The 26,417-nt window shown below is 40.6% G+C and overlaps 1 protein-coding gene across 1 annotated transcript in view; it reads right to left on the reverse strand.

Annotated features, from left to right (window-relative positions):
* Positions 1-2,401: 2,401 nt before the first annotated feature.
* csf1a (colony stimulating factor 1a (macrophage)) overlaps positions 2,402-26,417 on the reverse strand; it is a 37,583-nt gene continuing 13,567 nt past the window's right edge. Inside the window, exons 2-10 of the mRNA XM_083770411.1 lie at positions 22,491-22,604; positions 20,044-20,106; positions 16,591-16,761; positions 14,642-14,837; positions 10,969-11,685; positions 6,587-6,771; positions 4,697-4,743; positions 4,177-4,230; positions 2,402-3,854 (exon numbers count right to left, since the gene is read on the reverse strand). Of these exons, the coding sequence (XP_083626537.1) occupies positions 4,185-4,230; positions 4,697-4,743; positions 6,587-6,771; positions 10,969-11,685; positions 14,642-14,837; positions 16,591-16,761; positions 20,044-20,106; positions 22,491-22,604 (1,539 nt within the window). The 3' untranslated portion in view covers positions 2,402-3,854; positions 4,177-4,184. The remainder of the gene's footprint in view (positions 3,855-4,176; positions 4,231-4,696; positions 4,744-6,586; positions 6,772-10,968; positions 11,686-14,641; positions 14,838-16,590; positions 16,762-20,043; positions 20,107-22,490; positions 22,605-26,417) is intronic.

Below are 26,417 nucleotides of genomic sequence, written 5' to 3' on the forward strand. Positions count from 1 at the left end.
GCCACACAGTGATGCAGGATGTTAGGATGCTCTCAGTGCTTAATTTCAGCCGCTTGGCGGAGCTCAGCTCCGGTACCTGTCACTTGAGCTCCCCTACCTATAGAGGCAGCTCCGGTAGCTGTAGAGGGCGCTCCGCCACCCCAAATGCAATATACAATACATCTCTATTATTATTTTAGTTTCATTTTCAAGTCAACTAGGCTCCTTCCTCGTCATAGTTACTTCTATTTCCAGTACGATTCCAAAATATTCTTATTTTGAAATGTGTGGCCGTTTTGAGAGGAAATAGGTGTCTATGGAACCCCGGCGTCGTGAGGCTTGACGCCTCAAATCACTGTTGACGGTGCCGGGTGCGTAAATAAAAACAACTCGTCTCGACTTTTGCAATTTGCATCTGTTGTCGTTCGTTGCATATGGAATATGGAACTTTCATACTTTTATGGAACAATAGATTAACTGCTACTTGGAGTTTATAGCCTTGGGGACAGCATGCGTTTTGTTTTCGGTTAGTTTAGTTGGTGATGGTGAAATGGTGAGTTCTTATGAACAGAACTGACTGCATTGCCAAATCTCGCAAAGACACGCGGCTTTACAATATGGCTCCATCAGAATCGAATATGATAACGCTTGCTTTGGTGGGCCCGAAATAAAAAAAAAGACTAGTAGGCCTACAGAATTAAGTAGTAGTAGCATTATTGAGTTGTCATCGGATGAGGAGGAGGTCGGTGGTCGGAGGAGGAGCGGAGGAGGAACTTGGAATTTGGATAAGGACAACAACGCGCATGCAGGTATTTAGCATTGCGTACTGTTCTGATGATGGGCCACCCTAACTTGTTATACTGTATTTTATACATTATGTAATATAATATAACGTTGAGCCGCTGTGCCAACTGAACTGCAAGTTGTGTGTTGTGGCGGGCCCCTGTGTAAACTGCTGCTGCAAATGTTATTGATTGACTGATTGGACATTTTATTCAGCTTGTAGAATGGTATACAGTTCAATTTGGCTGCTACGAGTATAAAACCAGAAAAAGAAAAATACTTGTTACTTCAGGTTCCTCCATTTTCCATTGCGTGCACGCACCAGAGCTCTGGCACCTAACAATTTAGAAATTAAGCACTGGATGCTCTCCACTGCAGCGCACACCTGTAGAAGGAGGTTAAGGACAGGGGTACCCAGCCACGCCCACTACAGCCTCCTCAGGAAGTACACACGCTGGTGGGCCTTCTTTACTAAAGGAGGCCGAGTTGAGCTTCCAGGTCAGGTTGTTGGCAATAATGCACTCCCAGGTATTTGAAACTGGGGACCACCTTCACAGCATCTTCTCCACCGATGAAGAGGGGGCTGGAGGGGGGTCCACGATCATCTCCTTTGTCTTTTTGACATACAGTATTATGTCAGCAGGGTCCTCTGTATTATAGATTTTTTTTTCTGATATTGTAAAATAACTTAATCGAAATATGCACAGTTTATACCTGGATTTCAGAACATGGACGATGAATAGTGGTAAATATGCTTAACTGGATTCAGTAATACTGGCTTTTGACTGATCTATTTAGGTATGTAATTATTTAGACTGGCTATCACCTGAGCATAGATCAAATAGTTACTCATCAGTTATAATATATACCTATAATTAGACTGGCTATCACCTGAGCATGATCAAATAGTTACTCATCAGTTATAATATATACCTATAATTAGACTGGCTATCACCTGAGCATAGATCAAATAGTTACTCATCAGTTATAATATATACCTAAAACCTTTTCCTCTTACAACAATTGAATTTCATATTTATATATTATGTATTCCTGCCATACTTTCGCTGTCAGGTGGAAACCTTGCATGACAAAAACAGTTATGCTTATAGGAAATGGAAAAAAGAACCTGCATGTGTACTCCAATGTAATCCATTGTTATATTTAGCCACAGGCACTTAACTGAATTAAGTTAGGCCTAATTTTTTATTAAAACCACAGACACTCCTAATCACTGAGCATATTTCGGGCTATTTGACATCTAAAATACATCTAAATAGCCATCTAAAACCGGGTTATAACTGGTCTAAAAGTGAACGCTTTTTAGCAGTCTATAAGCTTAGATTAGACATTGAAACAACGTAATTTCAACAGCTAGACAGTCTATATATAAATGCTTAAAAGTAGCTAATCAATATCTAAGCTTAGCTAAGCCAAAATCTCTAAAAGTCTTTAACTTTTAGACCAGTTATAACCCAGTTTTAGACAGATGATAGCTGACTATCGCTCAGTGCGTAACCACTTTCACATGGCCAGGAAATTTCAATATTTCTCCATTTAATTTGTGTTACACCGTCACACAACAAAATAGTGCATCAATTTATGATAAAGCAAAAATACCAAACATGGAGATATACAAGGTTTTGCCACGATAGCAACAATATGATAACATTAATCTTAACGTATAGTAATTACTTGACAAATCACTTGGCACATTTGGACTCTCATATTGATGTAATTATTGGAACATTTGTACATTTAATGTTGAATAATGACTTGAATAGACTTGAAAGTACAAAGCATATCAATGGGTAGTAAATGCAGTCATTTTTCACATTGTGTTTGCAAAAGCCCTCTGCAGACTTTGCAGTGTTGATGTTCTTGGTGTTAGTGTTAGTTCTGTTGCATTAGTGGCGCTGGTGGGTTTACAAGTTGGCTACATTTCACAGAGCCTCACTGCTGTAGTTTCATATATCAAGATATCTGTGGTCGTATTGTACAAGCTGACGGACATGTCACGCCGCACACAACACAATGGAAATCATTCTCATCATGCAGGGGCTTGGTCCAGTTCTCAGGATAAAAGGTTTCTTAAGACAAGGGTAAATAACAGACTATTCTTTTGATTCCATGGGTTGTTGTAAGCATATAGTGCTGTCATTATTCTTAGTGCAGTAGTGTAGTACTTCTTATCTATAGACTATAGTGTGCATTATCCATTGTCAGAGTACTTGAGGCTAGAACTGCATGGGCGAAAACAAGAGGTTAAAATCTAAATATCAGCAATGCAAATGCTTTTTTAAAAGCAATCATACATTGTGACGGCACAGAATTGTTTTCTAAAGCAGTAGGTCTTGTTAGTGGCTGTTTCCGCCCATGCAGTTCAAGCCACTATATTGAATTTTGATGTTTCAGACAGTATGTCTGTGATCATCTGCTCCACGGATGTGTGCGCGCATCATCGACGATGACTGACATCATTTGCCAAAAGAAGTCCACATGGATCTCATCACTGATTTAAGTGACTTAAAAAGGAGAGACACACTCGATTGCAATAAGCCATCAATTGTTATCATTATCAAGTAGTCTGCTATATGCTGTTATTAAACTGCAGTCCTACAACTGTAAAGACAGCTTAATTTCCACATGCATATCTTAAAATATGGGCGCCATGAGTAGTGATTCTCAAACTTTTTAATTTCAAGGAAACCCGTGTTGATATGCATTAAGCCATTACTACGCAGTACTGCAGGTATAGAGATAACAGTGAAAATATCAAGATAGCCATTCCTCTATGTTCTCTAGCTGTATTTACTTATACTTGTAATAATGGCAGAGATTAACAATCAATCATTTAGCTGAGGAGCCCCTGGAACACATTGAGAACCACCGACTTAGAAAATAGTAAAAGCACTCTCTTAAAATTCTGACAATACATTAGCATGAATAAACTTAATCTGTATAAAAATAGATACTTCTTTTATATCCATATATATGTACTGTATATATACACACACAACATAAGATAACATCAAGAGGAAAACGGGATTAGCTCAAACATTTCCATGTATTTCATCTGACATGTTCAAAGCCTGGAAAGAAAAGAGAGAGAGAGAGAAAAAAAGACACAAATAAGTAGTTTACCTTACATTTCAGTATAACTCAATCTATAGCTGACTTAGGGTTAGTTTAGCTCTAATGCCATTGTCAGTAAAAAGACAATAAAAAGAGCATATTGATAAGAATTGTATTCAGAAAAGACATTTTTTATTTCATTAACAACCATCAACTTGGCATATATATATTTTTTATCAGAGTATCTTTAATAATAGCAGATATTTCTGCTACTCGCCGTACAGGCCTACAGGGTTTAAGATTGGGATTTCTTCCCCCCAATAAGGAAACAACACTCACCAGTTCTCTCACACAATGGTGTCACAAGGCTGGAGCGCCACTTCTTTGCCCACCCTGTAAAACAATTAAACAAAAAATAAACATAATGTATTGTATACATAATCACTGTTCGCTTACCTTATCATATAATTTTATTATACAGTATATATGTCCCAGCCCCCCCCCCCCCCCCCAAAAGAGAAAGGCAGGCAGGCAGGCAGACAGACAGACAGACTAGTCGCTGAATGCAGGCTGCCATGCACAGCGACATTGACAGGGGTTTCCACAGCTACCCCACAACACAGCATCTCAATGTTTTAATCATAATACTACATGTACAATAACTAAACATAAATCTCACTTGAATAGGATTGCAACACTTTACAATTTCAAATCATAAAATAATAATAATATATATATTTTCTTTTTCTTTTGGAGGGCCTCCCCCTGTCGGGGCCCCCTGGCTGTAGCCCACCCTAGCCCAATGGTAAGACCGCATCTGGCTGTGCCATGTTTTTAGAACAACTGTATCATAAATTACCTCTTTTTGTCAGTGAGACGAGAGCAATGGAATAGGCCTTCAAATCTCTGAAATAAAATAAAGCAAAACATTTTGATTGTCTTTCCAAACACACATTCAGATTGTCATTAGTTTCAAATGTTCTAATAGGCTATCAAAAAGCAGGTACGACTGAATAATATTTAAACTGATTTATTGTCCCATTTAATTCTGAAAGATGCTCACAGATTATTTAACCACTTGAACCGTATCCTTCCTATGGGGCAAACAGTCTGTGAAAATAGCAGATCTATTAAGTTGATTGATTGATTGATTGATTGAATACTTGAAAAAAAAAGCACAGAAAGTACAGTTCTATACGAAAGGATGCTAATTAAACCCAAGAAAGCACTATGGGGGGGCGGCGGTGGCTCAGGGGTAGAGTGCCTGGATGGTAACCGTAAGGTTGCCAGTTCGAACCCGGGCTCCCCCAGAGTTACTGTCGAAGTGTCCTTGAGCAAGACACTGAACCCCTAATTGCTCCCGATGTGCTAGTTGGTGCCTTGCATGGTTTCCGCTGCCATCGGTGTATGAATGGGTGAATGTAATGCACAATCTCTGTAAAGCGCCTTGGATAAAGGCGCTATATAAATGCACCATTTACCATTTCTTTTACCATTTGAGCTTGTACAGCTGCTATTTTCAGTGAAGAGATTTATTTAGAGGGCAAAAAAGGAATAGGCCCTAGACCTCTAGGGGACTCCCCCCCCCCCCCCCCAGGTTGGCAGAGGAAGTGTAGCGCCCAGGATTACATTAGATAATTGACACTGGGTGAAAAAATGGGTTGCAAAATTGTGGGATAAATTTTTAAAGATAATTAAATATACAGAGGAGAGTAAGAAAAAGCCCACTGGCTTGTATTTGGTGCAATATGAGTAAAATAGATTCAGAAATAAAGGAATCCTCTTTTTCTGTTTTCTGTCTTCTGTAACAAGGAACTGGACGTAGAAATTCTATTCACTCACATTTTATGATGAATGCAATATAGAAAACTATTAGAATTGTGCAATTATTATCACTCCGGTTCCTTTCTCACAGAGAGCACATAAAGATGATTGACAATTTGGACTCATATAAGAAAATGTTCCATGCAGAGCCTTTCAGAGTTTGGATCAGTGGGTTGCACTGGCTAGGCTAGGGGACTGGCAGTTTTCCTTTGAAAATGAATCAAATATTATGCTCCGGTGCATGTGAATGCATTTATCTTGCCAATATTATGAACTACCAGTAGACAGCTGAAATTACACTCCTGCATGCAGAAAATGCAGTTATATACAGTAGATATACATGTAGAGGAAACGGCACAGAAGGTGAGAGGGAAAAACTAAACCAAATGGCTGTACAATTCTGTCCAGTAACTTGATGGGCCATACCGGGTTTGTATTGCCCAGTGAAATGGGTTACATGGGTTATGTTAAGATTGTTGACCACACAGCACACAACAGGAAAAAACGATTATGCATATTATGTTTCAATAAGGTTGCATCAGTCAGTCCGTCAGTCAGTCTGTATTTACTTGAGATTGACTATGAGATTAACTTTGACGTAGACCTACATTTTAATGGCCTTCAGTTTATGTAAGAATTTGAACATAACCCATCTGCCTTTTTTAATAGATGTCAGTTCTAATCAATTTGAGTCTGTGAGTCAGTAATTCACTCATTCAGTCAGTCAGTCAGTCAGTCAATGGCCTGTGGACTTGTGACATTGACTATGCTGACTATACCCAGCTAACTTTGACATGCTTTGACATCTTAATTGTCGGTATTAGGTAACAATTTCAATAGAACCCAGACCGTTTTATAGATTTTTGTTCTAGTAGTCAATTTGATTTTGCAACGCTATTTATTTCAAAGCATAACTATTACTTACTATTTTCCTTATGAAACAATAGAAGGCGAAGAATAACAAAAATCCCCCAGAAACTGCAGCCAAGGTGAATACCGGCTGGCCAGAGAGCTGTTCCCAGCTACTGGTTCCATCCACATTTTTTTCTTTTGGACCCTCGTACAATGACGTCCTGCTGGTGGCCGTAGATTCTATGTTAGGAAGCACATCTGAGAGAGAGAGAGAGAGAGAGAGAGATAGAGAGAGAGAGCAAAGCAGGATAGCATGAAGTAATGATGAGGTTGCATATTGAATTTTCCATATTCAGTGAAAGAGCAGATATGGGCCAGCAAATATAATTTAAGTCAGGAATTATATAACAGAAGTTTTTAAATAACTGTGATGGCACGGCCCTTTAAGGCCACAATTATGTGTATGCTCATTTTACATTTAATCACAATTGTGTACACGGCAGAAAGCCAACAAAAAAGTCAATTAACAAAAGACCAATACGATATATTTCTGATATTCCCTTTTCTCAACACCCTCCATTTCCTCTTCTGCTACTCATCCACAGTTTACAATTATTATTATTAGTATTATTATTATTGATAATTGTTACATGGCTTGGTTCAATGCTCAATTCTTATTGGTCAATCTTTCTAGCTAGCCTCCTATAAACCTGTAAGCTAATAACCATGCATAACAGCAATTGTAAGTAGCTGTGTAATTAGCAGTGTAATATACAGTTTCTCGTACTGTAGGTAATGCTTCAGTTTAACAATCTTAAGTAAATAAGTAGGCTTATCTTAAGAAGGCTACAGAGTTTTCTCACAGTTCCAACTATAGAATCCAATAAGACTGTGTTGTACCTTTGTTGGGGAGAGGGGGTGATATAATATTTTGTAGTTATATTTTGTGTAAATGTAAATCTTATATGTAGCTGTGTAATACAGACAGATAACCCTTCAGGGTGATTATCATCTGCTTTGGTCCAGTAATAATGATTCACTGTTCATTATATCTTGCAAAATCTGCAAAACACATCTCATATGTCACACAGTGTACACATAAGTAATTGCTGCACAATTGTGAAGTTGTATGTTATGTACATTACAGAATATGTTAAATCTGAATTCTAATATACAGTATTTTGTTCTAATACTTTTAAATTCTTCCTAATCATAACAGTAAAACATTTGGCTATTTAAAACATTAAATACTACTAGTTCCATGAACACCGGCCAGTACACTACTTGGTAAGTAAGGTAAGTATTATTCGGTGTATTTAAAAGAACAAAGGGAGCACATAATACATACATATGCATATGTAGTATGCATAAGTGGATATTGGATCCACTTATAAAAGTGGCACCGAAAAGGTGTAGGCTGAAGCCAAGGCTTATGGTGCTTACCCTTTATGAACGTGGCTGGGTTTTTTATAACAATACATTTTTTTTGGTTTGGACATTGGTTTAAATAATACATACAAAATATAATAATAATAATAATAATAATAATAACAATAATAATAATAATTATTATAATCGTAGTAATAATAATAATAATGATATATACTGAAAACGTTCATGTTTCAAAAAAGTTAAAAAATAACTATCTTTGTTTTAATGTAAGTGACACATTCCTCCCAGTTGATTGTTGTACATTTGTTGAGGTTTTAGTAACAGTTGGAGTACTTTCTCATGTTAATGTATTTAATACTTGATTTTTAAACTTAAAAAAAAAAAAATTGTAAGCGTTGTACACATACTTCTTTGTCTAGATTATTCCATAGTTTAACCCCCTTTACGGATAGGCATCTGCCTTTTGTGTCTGTCCTTCTGGTTCCTATTTTGAATAAAGCCGTCCCCCTGAGTGGATATTGTGACTCTCTTAGTTCGAACAGCTCCTGCATGCAGGTGGGGAGTATTTTATTGTATACCTTGTATATAATTACAGCCGTATTCAGGTCCACTAAGGTCTTCTAATTTGAGATAATTTGTTTTTATAAAGAGTGGATTGGTTGGTGCTATAGTATATACTCGGTTTGATTTACAATTCTTATGTTTTTTCTTTTGCAACATAATAGATTGGTTTGATGATTGTTTTAAAGGTGTTCCCCCATACTTCCACACAATAAGTTAAATATGGAAGTATGAGGGAGCAGTATAGTATGTAGAGTGAGTTTTTGTTTACTTTTGTGTTTCATTTTATATAGTATTGCAATTGATTTTGATAGTTTTCTTTCGAATCAAATCAAATCAAACTTTATTTATAAAGCACGTTTTAAGACAACCAAGGTTGACCAAAGTGGTGTACAGATCAGTGGCAAAACAGAGACAAGCAAGAGAACACAGAATGTAAACAAGAAACACAATCAGAAATTATGACAAAAATATAAGCATGAAAGGTTAAAATAAGTTAAAAAAAAAGAGCTAGGATAAAGTAAAACCTAAAATGGACTCAAGAGGGATTGAAAGCCAGGGAGAAAAGATGAGACTTAAAAACATTAATAGACGGGGCAGATCGAATAATAAAGGGGCAAGCTCTTCCAGAGCCTGGGAGCTGCAGCCGCGAAAGAGCGTGCGCCCCTAGTTCTCTTCTTGATTATTCGGCCCTCTAGCAGTACCTGATCAGCGGAGCGCAGAGCTCTAGCCGGGGTGTAGGGTTTCACGAGCTCGGAGAGATACTCGGGGGGCCAGCCCATTTAAACATTTAAAAGCAAATAAGAGGACTTTAAAATCGTTTCTAAAAGAAACCGGGAGCCAGTGAAGGGAGGCCAACACGGGGGTTATGCGTTCTCTCTTTTTGGTACCAGTTAATAAGCGAGCAGCAGCGTTCTGGACCAGTTGCAGTCGTCTAATTGCAGACTGTTCGATGCCAATGTAGAGTGAATTGCAGTAGTCTATCCTGGTGTTATCTATCTTTTGGTGTTATCTATATGTGGTCTATTGTAATTCCCAGGCTTTGGAGTGGTTCAATGACATTTTATTGACATCAAGCCAGGATTTCAGGATTTCTAGTTCCCTTTCCACTGTGTGCAGGAGCTGCCCGAGATCTTTCCCGGGGTAGTGTAAACTGGTGTCGTCTGCGAACAGGACACATTTTAACAGTGGCAGTGCTTTGCATAGGTCATTAATATATAAGATAAATAATTTGGGACCCAGTACTGAACCCTGTGGTACTCCATATGTTATTTTTAGAAAGCCTGAATCACCATTTTCCATATGTACAAATTGTTGCCTGTCATTTAGATAACTTCTTAGCCATGCTTGGGCAACTCCTCTGATACCATACCTCTCCATCTTCTTTAGTAGAGTGTATCGTATCGAAGGCCTTCTTGAGGTCTATGAAGACCCCTATGGTGTATTCCCCTTTGTCTATACTGGTTGTTATTGCCTCCACTAGCTCTGTTACTGCCATTGAAGTGGACCTGTTGGATCTGAAACCATATTGGTGGTTACTCAGTAAATGGTGTTTATCAATGAATGTATCTAGCCTTATAACTAATATTTTTTCTAATATTTTAGAGAATTGTGATAACAGAGAGATAGGTCTATAGTTAGTGTATTGATGTTTGTCACCGCTCTTGTAGACGGGGATAACTTTGGCCGTTTGCATGGTGTTGGGGAAAATGCCTGTTGAAAATGTTGTAAATATGTGTTAATGGTGTGATTATGGTATTATATTTTTAATTAATGTCATATCAATATCAGAACTGTCAGTGGACTTTTTATTTTCATATGATCCTACAATGTACAATATCTCCTGTTCCTGTACACCTCTGACAAAGATTGAATGTGGATTTTGATTTATAATTCTATAGTCGGCTTCTCTGTCTCCTGGTGCTGCTATTTTGTTGGCTAGGCTTGGTTCAAAGAAATGACAAAGAAATCGTTGAATTCGTTGGCTATTGTTTTTGGATAAGTATTTTGGATTTTCACCTGTCCCAGTACCTTTTCTAATTATGCTATTTAGTGTTTTCCAAGTAGCTTTGATGTGTTTTTTACTGTATCTTATGATGTTAGTCAATTTATTTGTATGTCTTGTAACGGGTCTCTGTTTCTTTTGTTCTTTGTTTGATACATTTTCTGTATAATGCATTTTTCTTTTTGCAGGCATTTTCAATGCCTTTCGTTATCCACAGGGTATCCTGTTTGTGGTTGTGTTTATTAAGGGTTTTTCTTAGAGGACAATGTTTGTTGGTATTGTATACCTCATTATTCTACTAATACTGTACTGTTGAGACATAGGTTATAATAATAATATCAACCAACGCACGTACCCACGCACGCGCACACGCACACACGCACCCACGCACACACACACACACACACACACACACACACACACACACACACACACACACACACACACACACACACACACACACACACTCACTAATTCATTAATTATCAAAATATTACCTTTAATAATAATGTCCTGGATTGCATTAATGTCCTTTGGAAATGCAGTTTGGGCTTTGGGATCCTCCGCCATGGAACTATCTTTCAGTTCATATGAATGTAATTCCATCATATATGGTTGCACAGCAACAAAAGGCACCCTCTCAGTATCATGGTATGAAGTATTCATAGTGCTCTCAGTTTCTTTCCCCATAGCCTTAGGTTTAAGACTTGAAGCCCCATTTTGAAGAACAGTGTAAGGGGCTCCAGAGTTACTAGAATCCAGTGATCTCTTTGCCAAGACGTGTTTTGTATTACCGTCACTACTTTGAGTAATGTCCATCATACCATACAGGGAAGCATCTGCCCCAGATTGAGCCAATTTGTCTTTCAATGAGTCCTGAGTCCGGTTTCCTAATGGGAACCGTCTGCTTCTCCACTCCGGCTTATGGAGCAATGGCTGGTGCTCCTTTACAGTCGGCGGATGGAACAGCCATGAGGTGTCCCTCTTCTTAATGGGATGTGTATCTGGGAGACCGACTGCCACCGAAGGAATGGAGCCGTTGGTCTGTGCGCCACTAGGGGAGAGGGACCTGGGTGGCCTGATGCCAGGTGTTTGCTGATTAGGACGTGGCTGCCGAGGCCTTCTCCATACGCTGTTGGCAGGGTAGGAGACGGTGGTCGTCTGAGTCGAAATGGAACAAGAGCACTGGCATTCAGGACTAGGCCTACTTGTACCTAAAAGAAGGATAACAATGTGGGAAAAAGGAGTAATTAATTACAATTGTATCTTTATTATGTTTTTCATAACGCAAATGAAATGAGCCACTGTCATTTTAATTTAAGGAGAAACACGGACTATCCCCAAGCCTTCAGCAATGTTTTGGGGTTGTGCAGGTTTATGATCAATGGGGAGAAGATATATAAAGGGCTGTCATTGCATCGTTATGCTGCCCCCAGTGTAACGCGTTTGGACAGTGAACACATCGAAAGGTAGTGTGGCTGCTGTGGCATCACTAGGACAAACATGACGTTACATTGTTAAAACCATACGAAAACTCATAGCGTAGACATTTACAGATGAGGCTCTGCTGGCTGGGGTACATGCAGACTCAAATGAGGCAATAGCGGACTTCAGCATTTAATATGTATGCTTAATGGGATGTTTTGCAATTGCTCAACAATAGGACAGGACATATAATCTTCATAAACAGTTGCGGTCATGTTTCTCTGTCGCTCACACAAACTGTAAACACGATAAATTGAATTACAATTTACAATTTACAATTTAGGCATTTAGCAGACGCTCTTAATCCAGAGCGACTTACATTTAGGCAAGAACAAAAGCATGGGAATACATCACATAAAAGCATTTATCATGAAACATGCGTAAGCTAAGAAGGTAACAGTGGAATATCTATATGATGAAACTATACATACACTATACATAATAAACTATACATATTCACTACTATGCTATACATATGTACTATGGCGTGCTATGACTATATACAATACAATTATAGTGCTGTCTACATAACATGCTATAAGTCTGTGTCAAATGCTATCTAAGCCAACAGAAATGCTATCTAAGGGGTTAGGGTAAGTGCTATGGGCCATGATGGAGTCTGAAAAGGTGGGTTTTCAAATATTGGCAATGACAACATGCTTAAACTTGTAGTGTTTAGAAAAATACAAGTATTTCCTGACATCTTGTCAGGAAATAGGCTACTGTCACATGTTCCGTGCACTCATTATTGTCTGCTGTTTATATTCCATTACCCGGAGGGACTGCATGCATCGGGATTGGTTGATGAATAATTGCTGATTGAGTTGTAATGACCATTTTATGCTATTTCAAGGAGGAAAATCATGTTCAGCTAATACACTATTCGAATGGTGTATAATATTTTTTGTTATCTCTCTTCATCCCAGGCAGCTACCATTGCAGCAGGGTAAACATCTTTCCCCATGTAGCAGTGAGACACACAAAACAACATTTTCGTGAATGGAAATGGCAAACAGATGACCGCTTCCTGTTACACATTTTGTGAGAAGGAATTACAGACTCTGGATTGGTTGATGCTTCTACCAAGAGAAGAATGGAAGCTGAACAAGTTTAAATAGTGAAATGCGTGGGATTCAATCTGGTGAGCACTAGTAATAATAATAATAGCTTATAATAGCTTACATTTATATAGCGCTTTTCTAAATACCCAAAGCGCTTTACATAGGAACACTACGGAACAGACTTTATTAAGAAAAAAAAACAAAGCAAAACATACAGTAACAGATACAACAACAGTACAGGGTTAAAAAGATAAAAGGATAAACGAGGGAAGGGGGGGACATCCTTACCAGACCTCAGCTGGGGAAAGCTATCCTGAAGGTGGGTTTTGAGTGAGGTTTTGAAAGAGAGGAGAGAGGGTGTTGTCAATGGCATTAACCTGTACTCTGTGAGTGAAAGGTAACGAATGTCACTACAGACAATGTCAGACAGCATCTTTCTCTCCCTTTCTATAAAAGGACATAATTGTCCAACACATTGGCACATAGTGGAAAATCCCCGAAGTCATGGGTGACTTGCATGCCCCCTGTGCCTTTAAGGAATGTGTGCCGTTCTGTGTCAGGCCCAATCTCCTTTGCAGTGCTGGATTGGCAGCCCCCAAGCCAGCCATAACAAATGGAGGCTTTGTTAAAGCTAAAATGCTTTTGGTAAACTTTATTTAAATGCGCTGCTTTCTTTTGTTTCCGTTGGCTTTGAGTTGTTTGTCATTATTGCATCGACATTGCTGACAGGAGAGCAGGGAAGGACAGGGTCCTTTGGCCATGATCAAAGAGAAGCTGTATGAGCAGCAGGTTTTGAGCCCATGCACCGCCGTCTGCGTTTGTGGCTCAGGAGGAGAGTGTAGCCGCAGACGCAGTCACAGTCACAGTGCTAACTTTTGAACAGCAGAAAGAGTTGTTGAACTTACAAATGCAGTTGCAGGATAAAACACATACAACTGACAGAGGGATTTTGCCTTACAAGTACAACTGAAGGAGAAGGTTTTGGATATGGAAAAGTTAAAGCACGAGACAGAGATGGTGAGGTTGGAGATTGAGGACGCGTGGCTAAAGTTGGTGAGAGAGGGTAAGGTGAGTGAGGTAAAGAGGGAGAAGTCAGGTGGTGACAATGGCAATATTTTGAATCGTCTTCGGTTGGTTCCAAAGTTCAATGAGAAAGAGGTGGAAGTTTTCTTCACTCTGTACGAGCGGGTGGCAGACGCTCAGGGCTGGGGTGATTTGGACCGGACGGTGAGCACGCACGCCCAGTGCGTGCTCACTGGGCGTACGTGCGCCAAATATGCAGAGGCAATAATAAGTCCTATCTTGAGTATGCAGAGGCAATAATAAGTCCTATCTTGAGTTTGCCCGGGACCTGTCAACGCATTTCGAGCACTGGTGTGTGGCTTCAGGGGTGAAGGACTACCGATGACCTGGCTGCTCTTATTGTGCTGGAGCAATTTAAGAACTCAGTCCCCGAACCGGTGGCCATGTACATTAGCAAACAGAAGGCAAAGACTGGAGGCTGCAGCGCTCACCGATGAATTCTCATTGACACACAAAGTTATGGTGGTGTGTCTGGGGGTGGCAGAGTTGTGCGACAGGCCTAAGGAAATGTGCCGAGCTCAGTAGCAATAACCCACTGTACCTGTGGCGGAGGTGTCTGAGACAACAGTGGGGGATTCGGTAGTCTCCTCCACAGCATACTCTTCTTGGCAACTCCAATCCACAGTGCCAAGACTCTCTGACATTAGCATCATATACATCTGGAACACACTTCTAGCCGTTTTAAGAGCGTCTTTTGTTGAGCTGCCAAACACCCTGGTAAACCTTACTGGGTTGTCCTGCCAGAAATAGAGAGAAATGAAAAATGATCGCATGAAGTAGTATAGAAGCATGTGCACTGTATAGGCAGGAATGTACACGCGCACGCACGCACGCACGCACGCACGCACGCACGCACGCACGCACGCACGCACACACACACACACACACACGCACACACGCACACACGCACACACACACACACACAATCTGACCCCATCTTGTCGGACATGTCTCTCATGTCTGTGTTTCCTATCTCTCTACACTGAGATACATAATAATAAGCATAAGCATACAATTTGCAAAAGCAGCATTTCAACAATTTTACAGCATGGGTTCCCAAACTTTTCAGCCCACGACCCCAAAATAATGCTGCCATTGACTCGCAACACAACCCGAACCACGGAATAATTTTGTGCACATAAGCGTTCACATAAGCGTGCACATTTGGTGCGCATTTATCCGCACATGTAATGTATTAAGTCGACTAGGGATTAGGGTTGGGTGACGATACGAATACATTGTCAATCGCGAATATACGAATCCAATCGCCGAATATTTTTATTAGGCGGTTTCTCGGGACGATTTAGCCCAGATAACCTGTAAAGTGTGAGCAACATGTGAATCAATTTGGCCCAGCAAAGTAGTAACAGCGGCCGGGTGGAAATCCCCCGTTATAATGGTATGCTCCCACAGTCCCCGCACTGTCAGCAGCCAGCATCGGGCACCGCGGCACGGCACTTACGGCAGCCTGGCTGGGAGCCGAGGGAGGCTGTAGCCTACATGTTGTTTAAGCTCCGGAGTCCAGACCCATGCAGTTTAATAATATACAGTCACAACAGAATGCACACTGCTGTCTCGTGTCTCATCACAATCCCAATGCGCCACCCGTGAGTGGCGGGGGGGAAAATAAAAAAACTGTCTACTAGTGTTAGTGTATAGGCACGGGGATCATTCATTAGCTTAGCGATTAGCTTAGCGTGTAGCCAATACTGGTGCAACCCACTGATTGAACTTCATCTTCGCCTGTAATCCAAGTTATTTTTATTGACAACGTGAACTAACCCCGACACCAGCGCTGCAAAAATAGACAGATCTACAAGCTCTCAACGCGTAGCGAACGGCACTGCAAAAACAGGCAGGACGCGATGCCTTGAGAGCCTGTGTGGATCAGCCCGGCCGCAGCTCCGAGCCTCCGACGACCGGTGCGGGGAGGGAAGGGAGCAAGTTACCCTGGCTGCGCTGCAGTCTGCAGAAACAGACTGATCTACAAGCTCTCAACGCCTAGCGAACGGAGCTGCGAAAACAGGCAGGACGCGGCGCCTTGAGAGCTTGTAGATCTGGCTTTTTTGCAACCTGCAGTGAGCTGTTCTCACTTTACTTTTATGACACGAATACATCGTCAATCGGCGAATATTGGTCAGACGATTGGCGGTTGAAAACAATTGGCATATCGCCCAACCTTACTAGGGATCTTGTAACAATTATGGTTCAGATGTATTTGTAATCATTTTTATATTGTATTTCACTCATTCTGTTGAATGAGTTAAAATAATGATAAAAATAAATGTCCCTAAATAGTTTCGCGACCCAACTTTGGGAGCCCCTGCCTTACAGGGCAATGTGCAGCTAAAGAGTGCCCATTAAGCTATACTGTATACTAGACATAGGAGAATGAGAGGTGTTTGTTCTGAATTTGCACAATATTGACCTACACTGTATGTTGACCAGGCTGTGCCAGCTTTACGCATTTATGCTTATTTTATTGCTTACCTCAAGTTCTTCATTGATCTCATGTATACATCCTTGAGAATAGAGGTTGTAGATCATCTTCTTCAATGTGTTGACATATCTTCTGTTGTCTGACTTCCTGGCGTATTGGAAATGGGAGTTCAGCAGCTCCAGAATATATGGAAAGGTTGCTTTGACGTAACAGGTTTTACTCTATAGGACACAAAAGGTTGAACATTTCAAACCAGTCAGTTTCAGGGATGTTGATCAGAATGATCACCACTATGTAAAACTAGAACTGCACTCTGTCCAGTGCCAACTTGCCAACAAGCTGAAACAAGTTGAAATTTGAAGTTGAAATTTGAAGTTGAAATTTGAAGTTGAAATTTGAAGTTGAAATTTGAAGTTGAAATTAAATACTAAAACAACAAATAAACCTTTAAAGAAACGTATTATATAACTGGCTGTCGATGGTGACGTAATTACGATATGTTTCAATATTGGTTGGGTAACAGGTAACGTACCGTATGTATGTATACATGTATGTACGCAAGTTGACAGTACTGTACTGTGGTTGGCTGGCGTATGGTATACGTGGTAGGAATATATATTGGATGTTGATGGTGACGTAATTAGGATATGTTTCAATGTCGGGTGGATAAATGGTCTGTATGTATACATGTATGTAATCTGAAATCTTAATTACGTCACCATCAAAAGCCGGTTATAACCCGACATTGAAACATATCTTAATTACGTCACTATCAACATCCAGTATACTTACCACACATACGTCCACAATACTTGCGTGCTAATTATGTCTGTTTTGCGTGCGTGCGAATTGACAGCATCTTTTTCTCATACATAAAGAAATGCATGTTTTGAATGAAACAAAGAGCATTACTTCACCGTGTTGTGTGTCATCTGGTAAAGTAAGAAGTGGATTATAGACTGTGGGAGAATGGATGATGTAACCGAGCTGAGACTAGAACATTGTGGTCTAGCCAGTTGTTTGAAAGTCACAGGCAAACATCCAGACGGTCAGTGTGCGAAGTCTGGAGCTATTCAACTTTTTTCTTTGTCATATATATAAAATACAGAAGTGTAAGGCAACAGTTAAGGGAGTTGTCAGATCTGGTTATAGATGGATATAGACAGTTATTTTTTATTATAGACGGCTTACAGGGCACTCACAATTAGTATTCACTCGTTATAATGGATTTCACTTTTAACCATATGAACCCTAGCATCCTTATGTCATAACAGGCGGATATTTGGCAAAAACAGCTCAAGCTCACAGCATGCCACACTCCAGACTTTCCACCTCGGAGGCCAGCCTGGTCTGTGTTTCTAAATCGTTGTGTGATCCGGTCTAGACCGGAGGGTAAAGATTTTTTATTTTTATTTTTATTTTTTTTGGCGTTGCTTTGTTAACTATTCCAAGAAGTACGTGTCGGATTCATATGCTGCATCAAGGCATTTATTGGGTAGGCCCTAAAATGATGATGTCCATGATCACGGGTGAATTTGGGGTACCCGTTTGTGGTTTGCTTTTCAACCCCACCGGGGTTGAACCGGTGCCGTTCTTTTTCCCACCTAATTTTTAACCAAATTAATTGGTTCATATCCTTAAAAGTTGGTTGAGATCTGGAACCAAAACAAATGCTTCTTCTTGCCCTGAAGTGAGAACCAAAGTGCGTGTGTCACTATTCAGCTTGGAAGATGCAGATGTGATATAACCAAAAAATAAGGAACGGAACCAGTTCAGTCCCAGAATGTCCTTGTCTCTTCTCATGTATAGCCTAGCTATAAATATTTCCAGGCTATCTCATTTAGAGTATTGCAACTATAGCCTATAACTATAGCTTCAGCCAAAGTTGTTCTTCGGCTGCAGTTGGTGCAGAATGCACCTGAAAGGCTTGTAACTGGTTCAAAGAGATTTGTGCACATCACTCCTGTTTTAGCTACTGGCTGACAGTCAACTTTAGAATCTATTTTATGGCACCTGTAGCTACATCTGGGAGCGCTAACCCCTTATGTTAGTTATGTACCACCAGCACATATCCTGAGTTCGTCAGATACATTTTATTGGTTGCACACAGTACCTGCACTCCTACAGTAGGTTGAGGTTAGAAGTAGGCTTACCAGTTGTTCTCCCCGTGTCCCCTAGGTAGTAGGTACCCTCACAAAAAACATGCAGTAATCCTGGTCTCTAAACTACCTCCCCCTGGCCAGCCGGGGCGCCTGATGGAGGGGAAAGGAACTGGTCGGAATAACGTGTTCCTTGTATGTGTTCCTTGTATGTCTCACCGGGGAAATTCTCCCCTGTCAGGTGAAAAGAAGCAGCTTGGACTCCTCATGCATAGAAGGAAGCATGAGGCCAGTCCGCTGCCCCCCCCCCCAGGTTGGCAGAGGAAGTGTAGCACCCAGGATTACATTAGATAATTGACACTGGGTGAAAAAATGGGTTGCAAAATCGTGGGATAAAAATTATAATAGAAAAAGAAGTAGGCTTTGTGATCAGAGCCCCTGCAGGCTCTGAAATGACTTGCCTGAGGAAAGACAAAAACAAATTCCGGTAAAGTGATGTCTGGTTCCTTCCACCATTAAAGAAGAGGTATAGGCTTATTTAAATGTGTCAATTTAAAGGTGGCGTGATATTATTTTGTTCAAATAAGTCTTACAATGCTCTATATTCCACAATCAGGGGTCTACCCATCTCTACAACTCGTATAGTAAACAGAAAATACATGTTCAGGCCAGGATACCGATGTTATCCAATCAGGATAGATTACTCCTACATGATAAGGATATTGGAAGTGACGGAAGAAAATAAAAATAAATAAACAACGGCGAACGGGAGGCTGAAGGCAGGTGGAGAGGGGGGTGAGTGAAGGATGGAGGGGGAGAGAGAGCCTATATAGAGCGTCGCAGTCCCACCCCCTTTCATAACAACACAATATTTTGGACCAAACAAATAATTACAAAAAAGTGTTGTAACCTGCCGTTCTTTTCTTCTTTCTAATTATTTGTCCGGCCCAAAAAAAATTGTTTATTGTCATGATTTGTCACGACAAGAGTTGGCTTTGTCTGCGGCGTTAAATGTCTTTAAATAAATACTTTTTGAAATGTCTATGAGGAAAATGAACGGAGAATCATTTCCCGGGCCCTGGTAGGGGGCGGGACTGCGACGCTCTATTGGAAGTGACGGAAGAAAAATGAATAAAATAAACAACGGCGAACGGGAGGCCGAAGGCAGGTGGAGAGGGGGGTGAGTGAAGGATGGAGGGGGAGGAGGAAACTATACCACACGATCCTAGCCAATGTTGGGTATACTAAAACGTAAACATGTTCATCCACACATCCACACAGTACAATATAGACCCCTCAATGCCAGTGAAAAGTGCCACATTTTCTACTTCTAAATAAACCAACTGACATCCAAAAGTGCTTTATGTAGACAAGGGCACAAGGCACTCTTTTCTACTCACTCACCAGACTGTGGCGCTCTGTGAATGGATAGCTTATTGCACAACCATTGTCCAACTGGTTGTCAATCTGTGGAGTGAAAATTGAGATGTTTTGTTGAAAACCTGAATATAGGATATGCCCGTGAAGCCCACAAACCGCTAAATATTGTATTTGTCTTTCTTAATAAGTAACCAGAACCAAGGACGGGTGTTTTTGATTCATCTAAATACCAATTTAAAAACCGTGAAACACAAAAGCCTGCGTAGACTTTAAAATGACCCCAAACATGTTTGAAAGTGAAATATCCTTTTAACTTCCAGGTTATATAGGAAAAATCGAAAGAAATAGCCTAGGCCTATATGCTTAAAGGAGCTCTTCACCCATTTTCAATCTAATCTTCATATCATTGGTCCTCGCTAATTCTCATTATAAAGTGCATGTGCTTGGTCCCCTACCCCAAACCCTAACCTCACAGCCTAGGGAAGCCAAGGGTGAGTCTTAACCGGCAACGCATGTTGGACCAACGAATGCGCTCCCAATGCTGCTTCCGAAGTTTTCAGAAAGGGAGGTGACCGTGATGACATCCTTCAGAACTTCAGGGGGTGCATAATGTTGGTTAGACATACTGTCCGACAGTTCGACAACACCGTCACTCCCGAGTCTCGACATGCGCTGCCGGTTACAACTAACCCGTGCTGCGGGTTATTAAACTTCACCCGTGGCTCCTGACATGCGTAGCAGGTTACAACTAACCCGTGGTGGGTTAAAACTAACCTGTGGCTCCCGACATGCATGGCAGGTTACAACTAACCCGTGGCAGGTTAAAACTAACCCGTGGCTTCCTGTGAGGTTAGGTTTAGGGTTAGGTTTTAGGTAGGGTGTAGGACTCATGACTGTAGGACTGTTAATACGTTCCCCCGAACCTTTGATCTTATGTCCTGACTCTCCGAAGTAGTTCGTAAGCCCGTCCGAATTTATTTATTATTATTATTTTCCCCTAATAACATTGTGACTGAGGAGACGTTGGACAGGCACCATTTCTGTCTACTCACTCTGTGTCTCAGAGGAAGGCTGTGGACAGTTCAGAAACCTGCCTACCAGTGACATCACCGAATGCTAATAAAGCTAATAGAAACTGGAGACTTTCTGTTCCTGGAAAGATAGCATGCTAGCTAATGAAAGTCATTGTTCTCACGTTAATACAAATCAAAATATAACATATGACATGGGTGTTTGAAAAATAAAATAAAAATAAAATAAACCTGCCAAATGATGATGTCACTGGTAGGCAGTTTTCTGAAGTGTCCACAGCCCTCCTATGAGACACAGACCTAGTAGAAAAAAATTGTACCATTTTATAATGAGATTTTAAGGAGATTTTAAAATGGTACACACGTCGCAGCACAATGCCTTGTGAGCTTATATATTGGCTATTTTCAGCATGCAACCAAGTGTAAAATCAGGCATTACTTACTTAAATCTTAATATTTAGTCGACTAACACTAGACTAAAACCAAAACATTTCAGATGTACTAAAACATGACTACCACTACACGGAATTTCATTCAAAAGACTGTCTAATTGGCTAAATCTAAATCTAAATCTTGCTGTCAAAATCAACACTGCTGCATGGGGGTATTAGGAAAGTAACTATAAGTGCTTTTACTTAAAGGACAATTTATTTAGTAGTTACTAGTTACCTTGTAGATTTTGATTATTATTAAGCTCACAATGCGTCGCGATGCGACACATTGTGAGCTTGTAGAAAAAGGCTTTATCCACCTTTTCCCCCACCAAGGTACTGGGGCTCCTTGTGTATGTGCTTTGCTTCCTTCAGGCAGTGTTGCCATATCTGCTTATTGAGCCTTTGACTTGTTTTTCCTGTAAAGTAACTTGTAAATAAATTATTGGTAGTAGCTGGTTGATGTTTCTTTGGGCTTGATTCTAAAGTGTACAGTAGTTGCTTATTTGGGCTTGCTTCCTAATGTTGTTTAAACCAGTGGTTCCCACATTTCTTCACGTTAAGGAACCCCAGATTAATATGTAATTGTCCACAGACATCCATCTGAAAAATATTCAAAATATTTCGATTTATGTGTTTTTAAATAACATATGTACAACCTCACGCTGTCCGCTGTGAGCTTGTAGATCCGCTATTTTCATTTGTGCTTGTTTTCTTAGACCTGGCCACAAAACTGGCAACACAGCAAGAGAAAGGGGAACTTATGCACACATAAACGCAAAGACTTACAGGAAAAAGGTGGATACATCTTGAAATAAGACCTTCTGCATAATGTGTACTTGTACTTTAGGTACATTTTGATGCCAACACTTTTGTACTTTTACTCAAGAACATTTTGAATTTTAGACTTTTACTTGTAACTGAGTATTCCTACATTGCAGCATTGATACGTTTACTTCAGTAAAACATGCGAGTACTTCTTCCACCACTGGGTAGGATTAGGTCTCACCAGGCGGTTGAGGCTCAGCAGGTGGTCCTTCGTTACAGAGTATCGACATGGACCAAGGACGCCACCCCACGCCAGGCACACGCAGAGCAGGAGCACGAAGCACAGATGCCTAGCCTTGACAAGACAAAAAGCACAAAGAGTTCAGTCAGATAACTCACGAATAGATTTAACCAATATTTATTATAGAATAAAGACAGATCTTTATAGAGGACTTGAAGTTAACAATATAATCGACTTAAGTTTCTATATAAATGCTGCAGAATCAAATACATATTTTCCCATAGCTTTTGAATCTGGATTATGTACAACATTTGTGGAGCTCTCTCTGGTGGAATAAAGCCTTAGAAAAGTAAAAAATTACATTTATATTTTGGTACCACATTCCTGTAAACTATAAACATTTGTGATACTCTCCTCCACTCCGAGCCACTGAGGGTAATCAAATGAGCAGGGAGAAGATGTGTTGTGTTAATAATAAGGATGAATCTAGTCTCTCAAGATAGATTCTGCAGCACCACTGCCCTAAACATAATGCGGTTGTTAGTAGGAATAAACAAAGAAGTACCAGGGAGGAAGGTGAGGAGCCAAACCAAGTTCCTGTTTTTACTGAGGTGCCCCCCCCCCAGAGGCAAAGAAAAAGGGTAGAAAACATTTTATTATTATTATTCCGTTTTTGCCCAGCTTTGTGTGTCTGTGTGTACCCCATAGCGATGATTTCATTGGCTGAGGGCTTAAAAAGTGATTAAGCTAAAAAGTGAGGACACCAAAAGTGATTTGCCGGAACGTGATGATGTATGATGATAAGAGCACCCCTCACTTCACACAAGTGTGATAATTATTATTATGTAGTTTGGCAAACAGACTATAGTTATTGTCACACTTTTTATTATTCTTCTTCCGCTGTGATTGGCCGAGCTTTGCATAACGTTTGTAGTAGCTAATTGGCTGTTGTTGGTTATTATTACAATTGTCTCCGAAATGGGGATCAACCAAACTAATTAATTTTGTGAGGTCTGTAGCTTATTTATTTTTATTTTTTAATGTTTAGGTATGTTTCTGCATGCCTTTATTCATTTGATAGTGTACACAGTATGAACTGACAGGAAATGGGGAGAGATGAATCCCGATGACCTTTGGTGCATGGTAACACTTAGCAAAGGTCATGGGGATTCAAACCAGGCTGGATTATCAGCCTAGATGCCCGGACGTCTGCGCCAGCCGTCTGGGCCGAAATGTTACTTTTTGATGGACCTTTGAGATAGCTTCCAATGCTGTACACATAGTGCATTGTCTAATATAAGTATACTGCTTCCTTGGCTGTAACTTCAAAGTCACCTAGACCACCACTTTGAACTTAGTTAGTTTCGCATTAGACCCAAACAGTATCAACTCTGTTTTGCTAAGAGGTGGAGTTCTTCAAGTAGGAAAAATTGCTCCTCTGGAGCACAGGCCCGTTCAGGAAGGTTTTTTTGTGGGCTCACCGATTCATATTTGGACAAAATGTGTAGGCCCCTTCCCACTACTTCCTTCACAAGTGTTGTTACCGATGATATACTAATTAAGGCTCTTTCCATTTAGTGTACAGTGGTTCTCAAACTTCAACTTCAACTAAATTTCAAGGACACCCATGTGTGTACAAATTCCATTTGGTTATGTGGTTCCATTTGTACACTCTCAGAACCATACAGGGCCATTTGGGACCAACTCAAGGACAAGGACACTTTGAGACCCACTGGCACTGGTGTAGCAGAGTGTGTTATATATGAAGACAGTTTTATGACGGTAATACACCAATAAAGTACTCTAGGCGAGCTTCTCAGTTGAGTCTGTTTTCATTCTCATTAGTGCTTTAGCATAGAACAATAACGGTTTCCCTTCATGCATTGTACTCAGCACTACGGTAAGCAGCTGGACAAGTACTAAATGACACACCGAGAGACAGACTGGTATGTGGCCTAAGAAATGAAGCAGCACAGAAGAAACTGCTGAACGAGAGTGACTTGACATTAAGTCATTAACATCAGTGTCTCCATGGAAATGGCCTCAAAGGAGACTCAACCGCTACTGTAAACACAACAGGCAGAGTGCATACAGTACAGACAGAGAAGCAAAGTGGACAAGGGCCATGTCGTTGTCGTTGTGGAAAAACAGCCACGAAAAAGTCGCCACGACCTGCTGGTGTAAACTTATGGACTGCCGCAGTTGTGGGAAGAGGGGCCACATAGAGCGTGCTTGTCAAAGGAAAATAAACAAAGTCATGTTTTTGTTCTGAACTGGCTTAAAAATGTACCAAATGAAATTACATGATGATTAAATGTAATAATACACATACTCGTAAGTTTTAGCCTGAACTAATTCCTGAACTAATTCCTAAGCATATTGAGTCAAAGCATGTGCTATGAATTTGAATTGACTCGAAATGCACAGCAATTGCAAAGACATGAACTCATTCATGAAATACACAGCTATTGCAAAGATGGCAGTCAAACAAATGCATAGTCATCAAACAGAGACAGAACACAGAACATGCATTCTGCATGGCCACGTCAATGCTTTTCCAATTTTCTCCGATCATGCACCAAACTTGGTACCATAATCGTTCAGGGGACTGTCATCCGAATAGCCACACCAGGGACCATATGTGTGGCCCACAGGGGCCTCATCATGGCCCCAATAGTCACATGTTAGGGTCCTCGGGGACCACAGGAACACTGTCTGCACAAAACTTAGCTACAGTAGGCCTGCCCTACACTATGCTAGATGAACTGGCTTTTAAAGGAGAATTCCATGCTAGAAGGCTTTCTTACCTTCATTTGTAGTTGTTACGTCCCCACCAAAGAGGTTCAGGTGTTATTTTGTGCAAAAGTGCATTATTGGTTATTTCCGCTTATATAAGCCCTCAAGAGCGTCGCAGTCCCGCTCCCTTTCATGACAACGCCAGGCCCATACATTTCAAAAAGCCAACTCGAGTGGTTTCTACATTTCTTAAGCCAACTCAAGCCATTTTTCAAGCCAAATCAAGCCATTTTTAACAGTCCCCGACCTAGAAAAAGTTATCCATGCATTCATCACATCACGCTTAGACTATTGTAATGCACGGGCCTAACCCATAAATCCATTTCCCGCTTACAACTTGTCCAAAATGCTGCCGCCAGACTCCTGACAAACACCAGGAGACGGGACCACATCACTCCAGTCCTGGCTACACTTCATGGCTTCCTGTTGTTTTTATAATTGACTTTAAAATCCTTTTTATTAACGTTTAAGGTATAAATGGGCCAGGCACCCCAATATCTTGTTGATTTCCTAAACCCCTATAAATCTATTACATTGTTGTTGTTTTTTGTGTGTGTAACGTGTGTGTTGAATGTGAAGTCGGTCAAACTGTTCTCGAGTTACGTGCATTACAACCGTACACACACGCGCACACAGACAGACAGACAGAGACGTGGCGCATTTATTGTAGGATTAAAATTCAATTCAATTAATTGAGGGCTTATGGTAGGGGAAATAGCCAATAATGCGCTTTTGCACAAAATAACACCTGGACCTCTTTGGTGGGGACGTAACAACTACAAATAAAGGTAAGAAAACCTTCTATGTAGCATGGAATTCTCCTTTAAGCACTGCAGCTGCAACCCAGCTTTTATGCCTGATTTACATTCAATTGTTCATTGTCTCCACCAGGCCGAAGGCATGGGGGGAGAGTATGTTTTGCACTCTGTCCGTCCGTGTGTCCGTCCGTCCGTCCGTGTGTGTGTCCGTCCGTGTGTCCGTGAGCAGCTAATCTCGGCCACCGTTAACCCGGTCGATGCCAAATTTTGCACACACACTCCCTGGATGCCAACGATGAACCTCTGCCCCAAACTTTCCAGAACGGCCTGTTATAGCGCCACGAGGAGGCCGCTTTGTGCAAAACACGTTTTT

This window comes from Protomyctophum parallelum (genome assembly GCF_964188405.1).
Source record: "Protomyctophum parallelum genome assembly, chromosome: 8".
In the NCBI taxonomy this organism is placed as follows: Eukaryota; Metazoa; Chordata; class Actinopteri; order Myctophiformes; family Myctophidae; genus Protomyctophum; species Protomyctophum parallelum.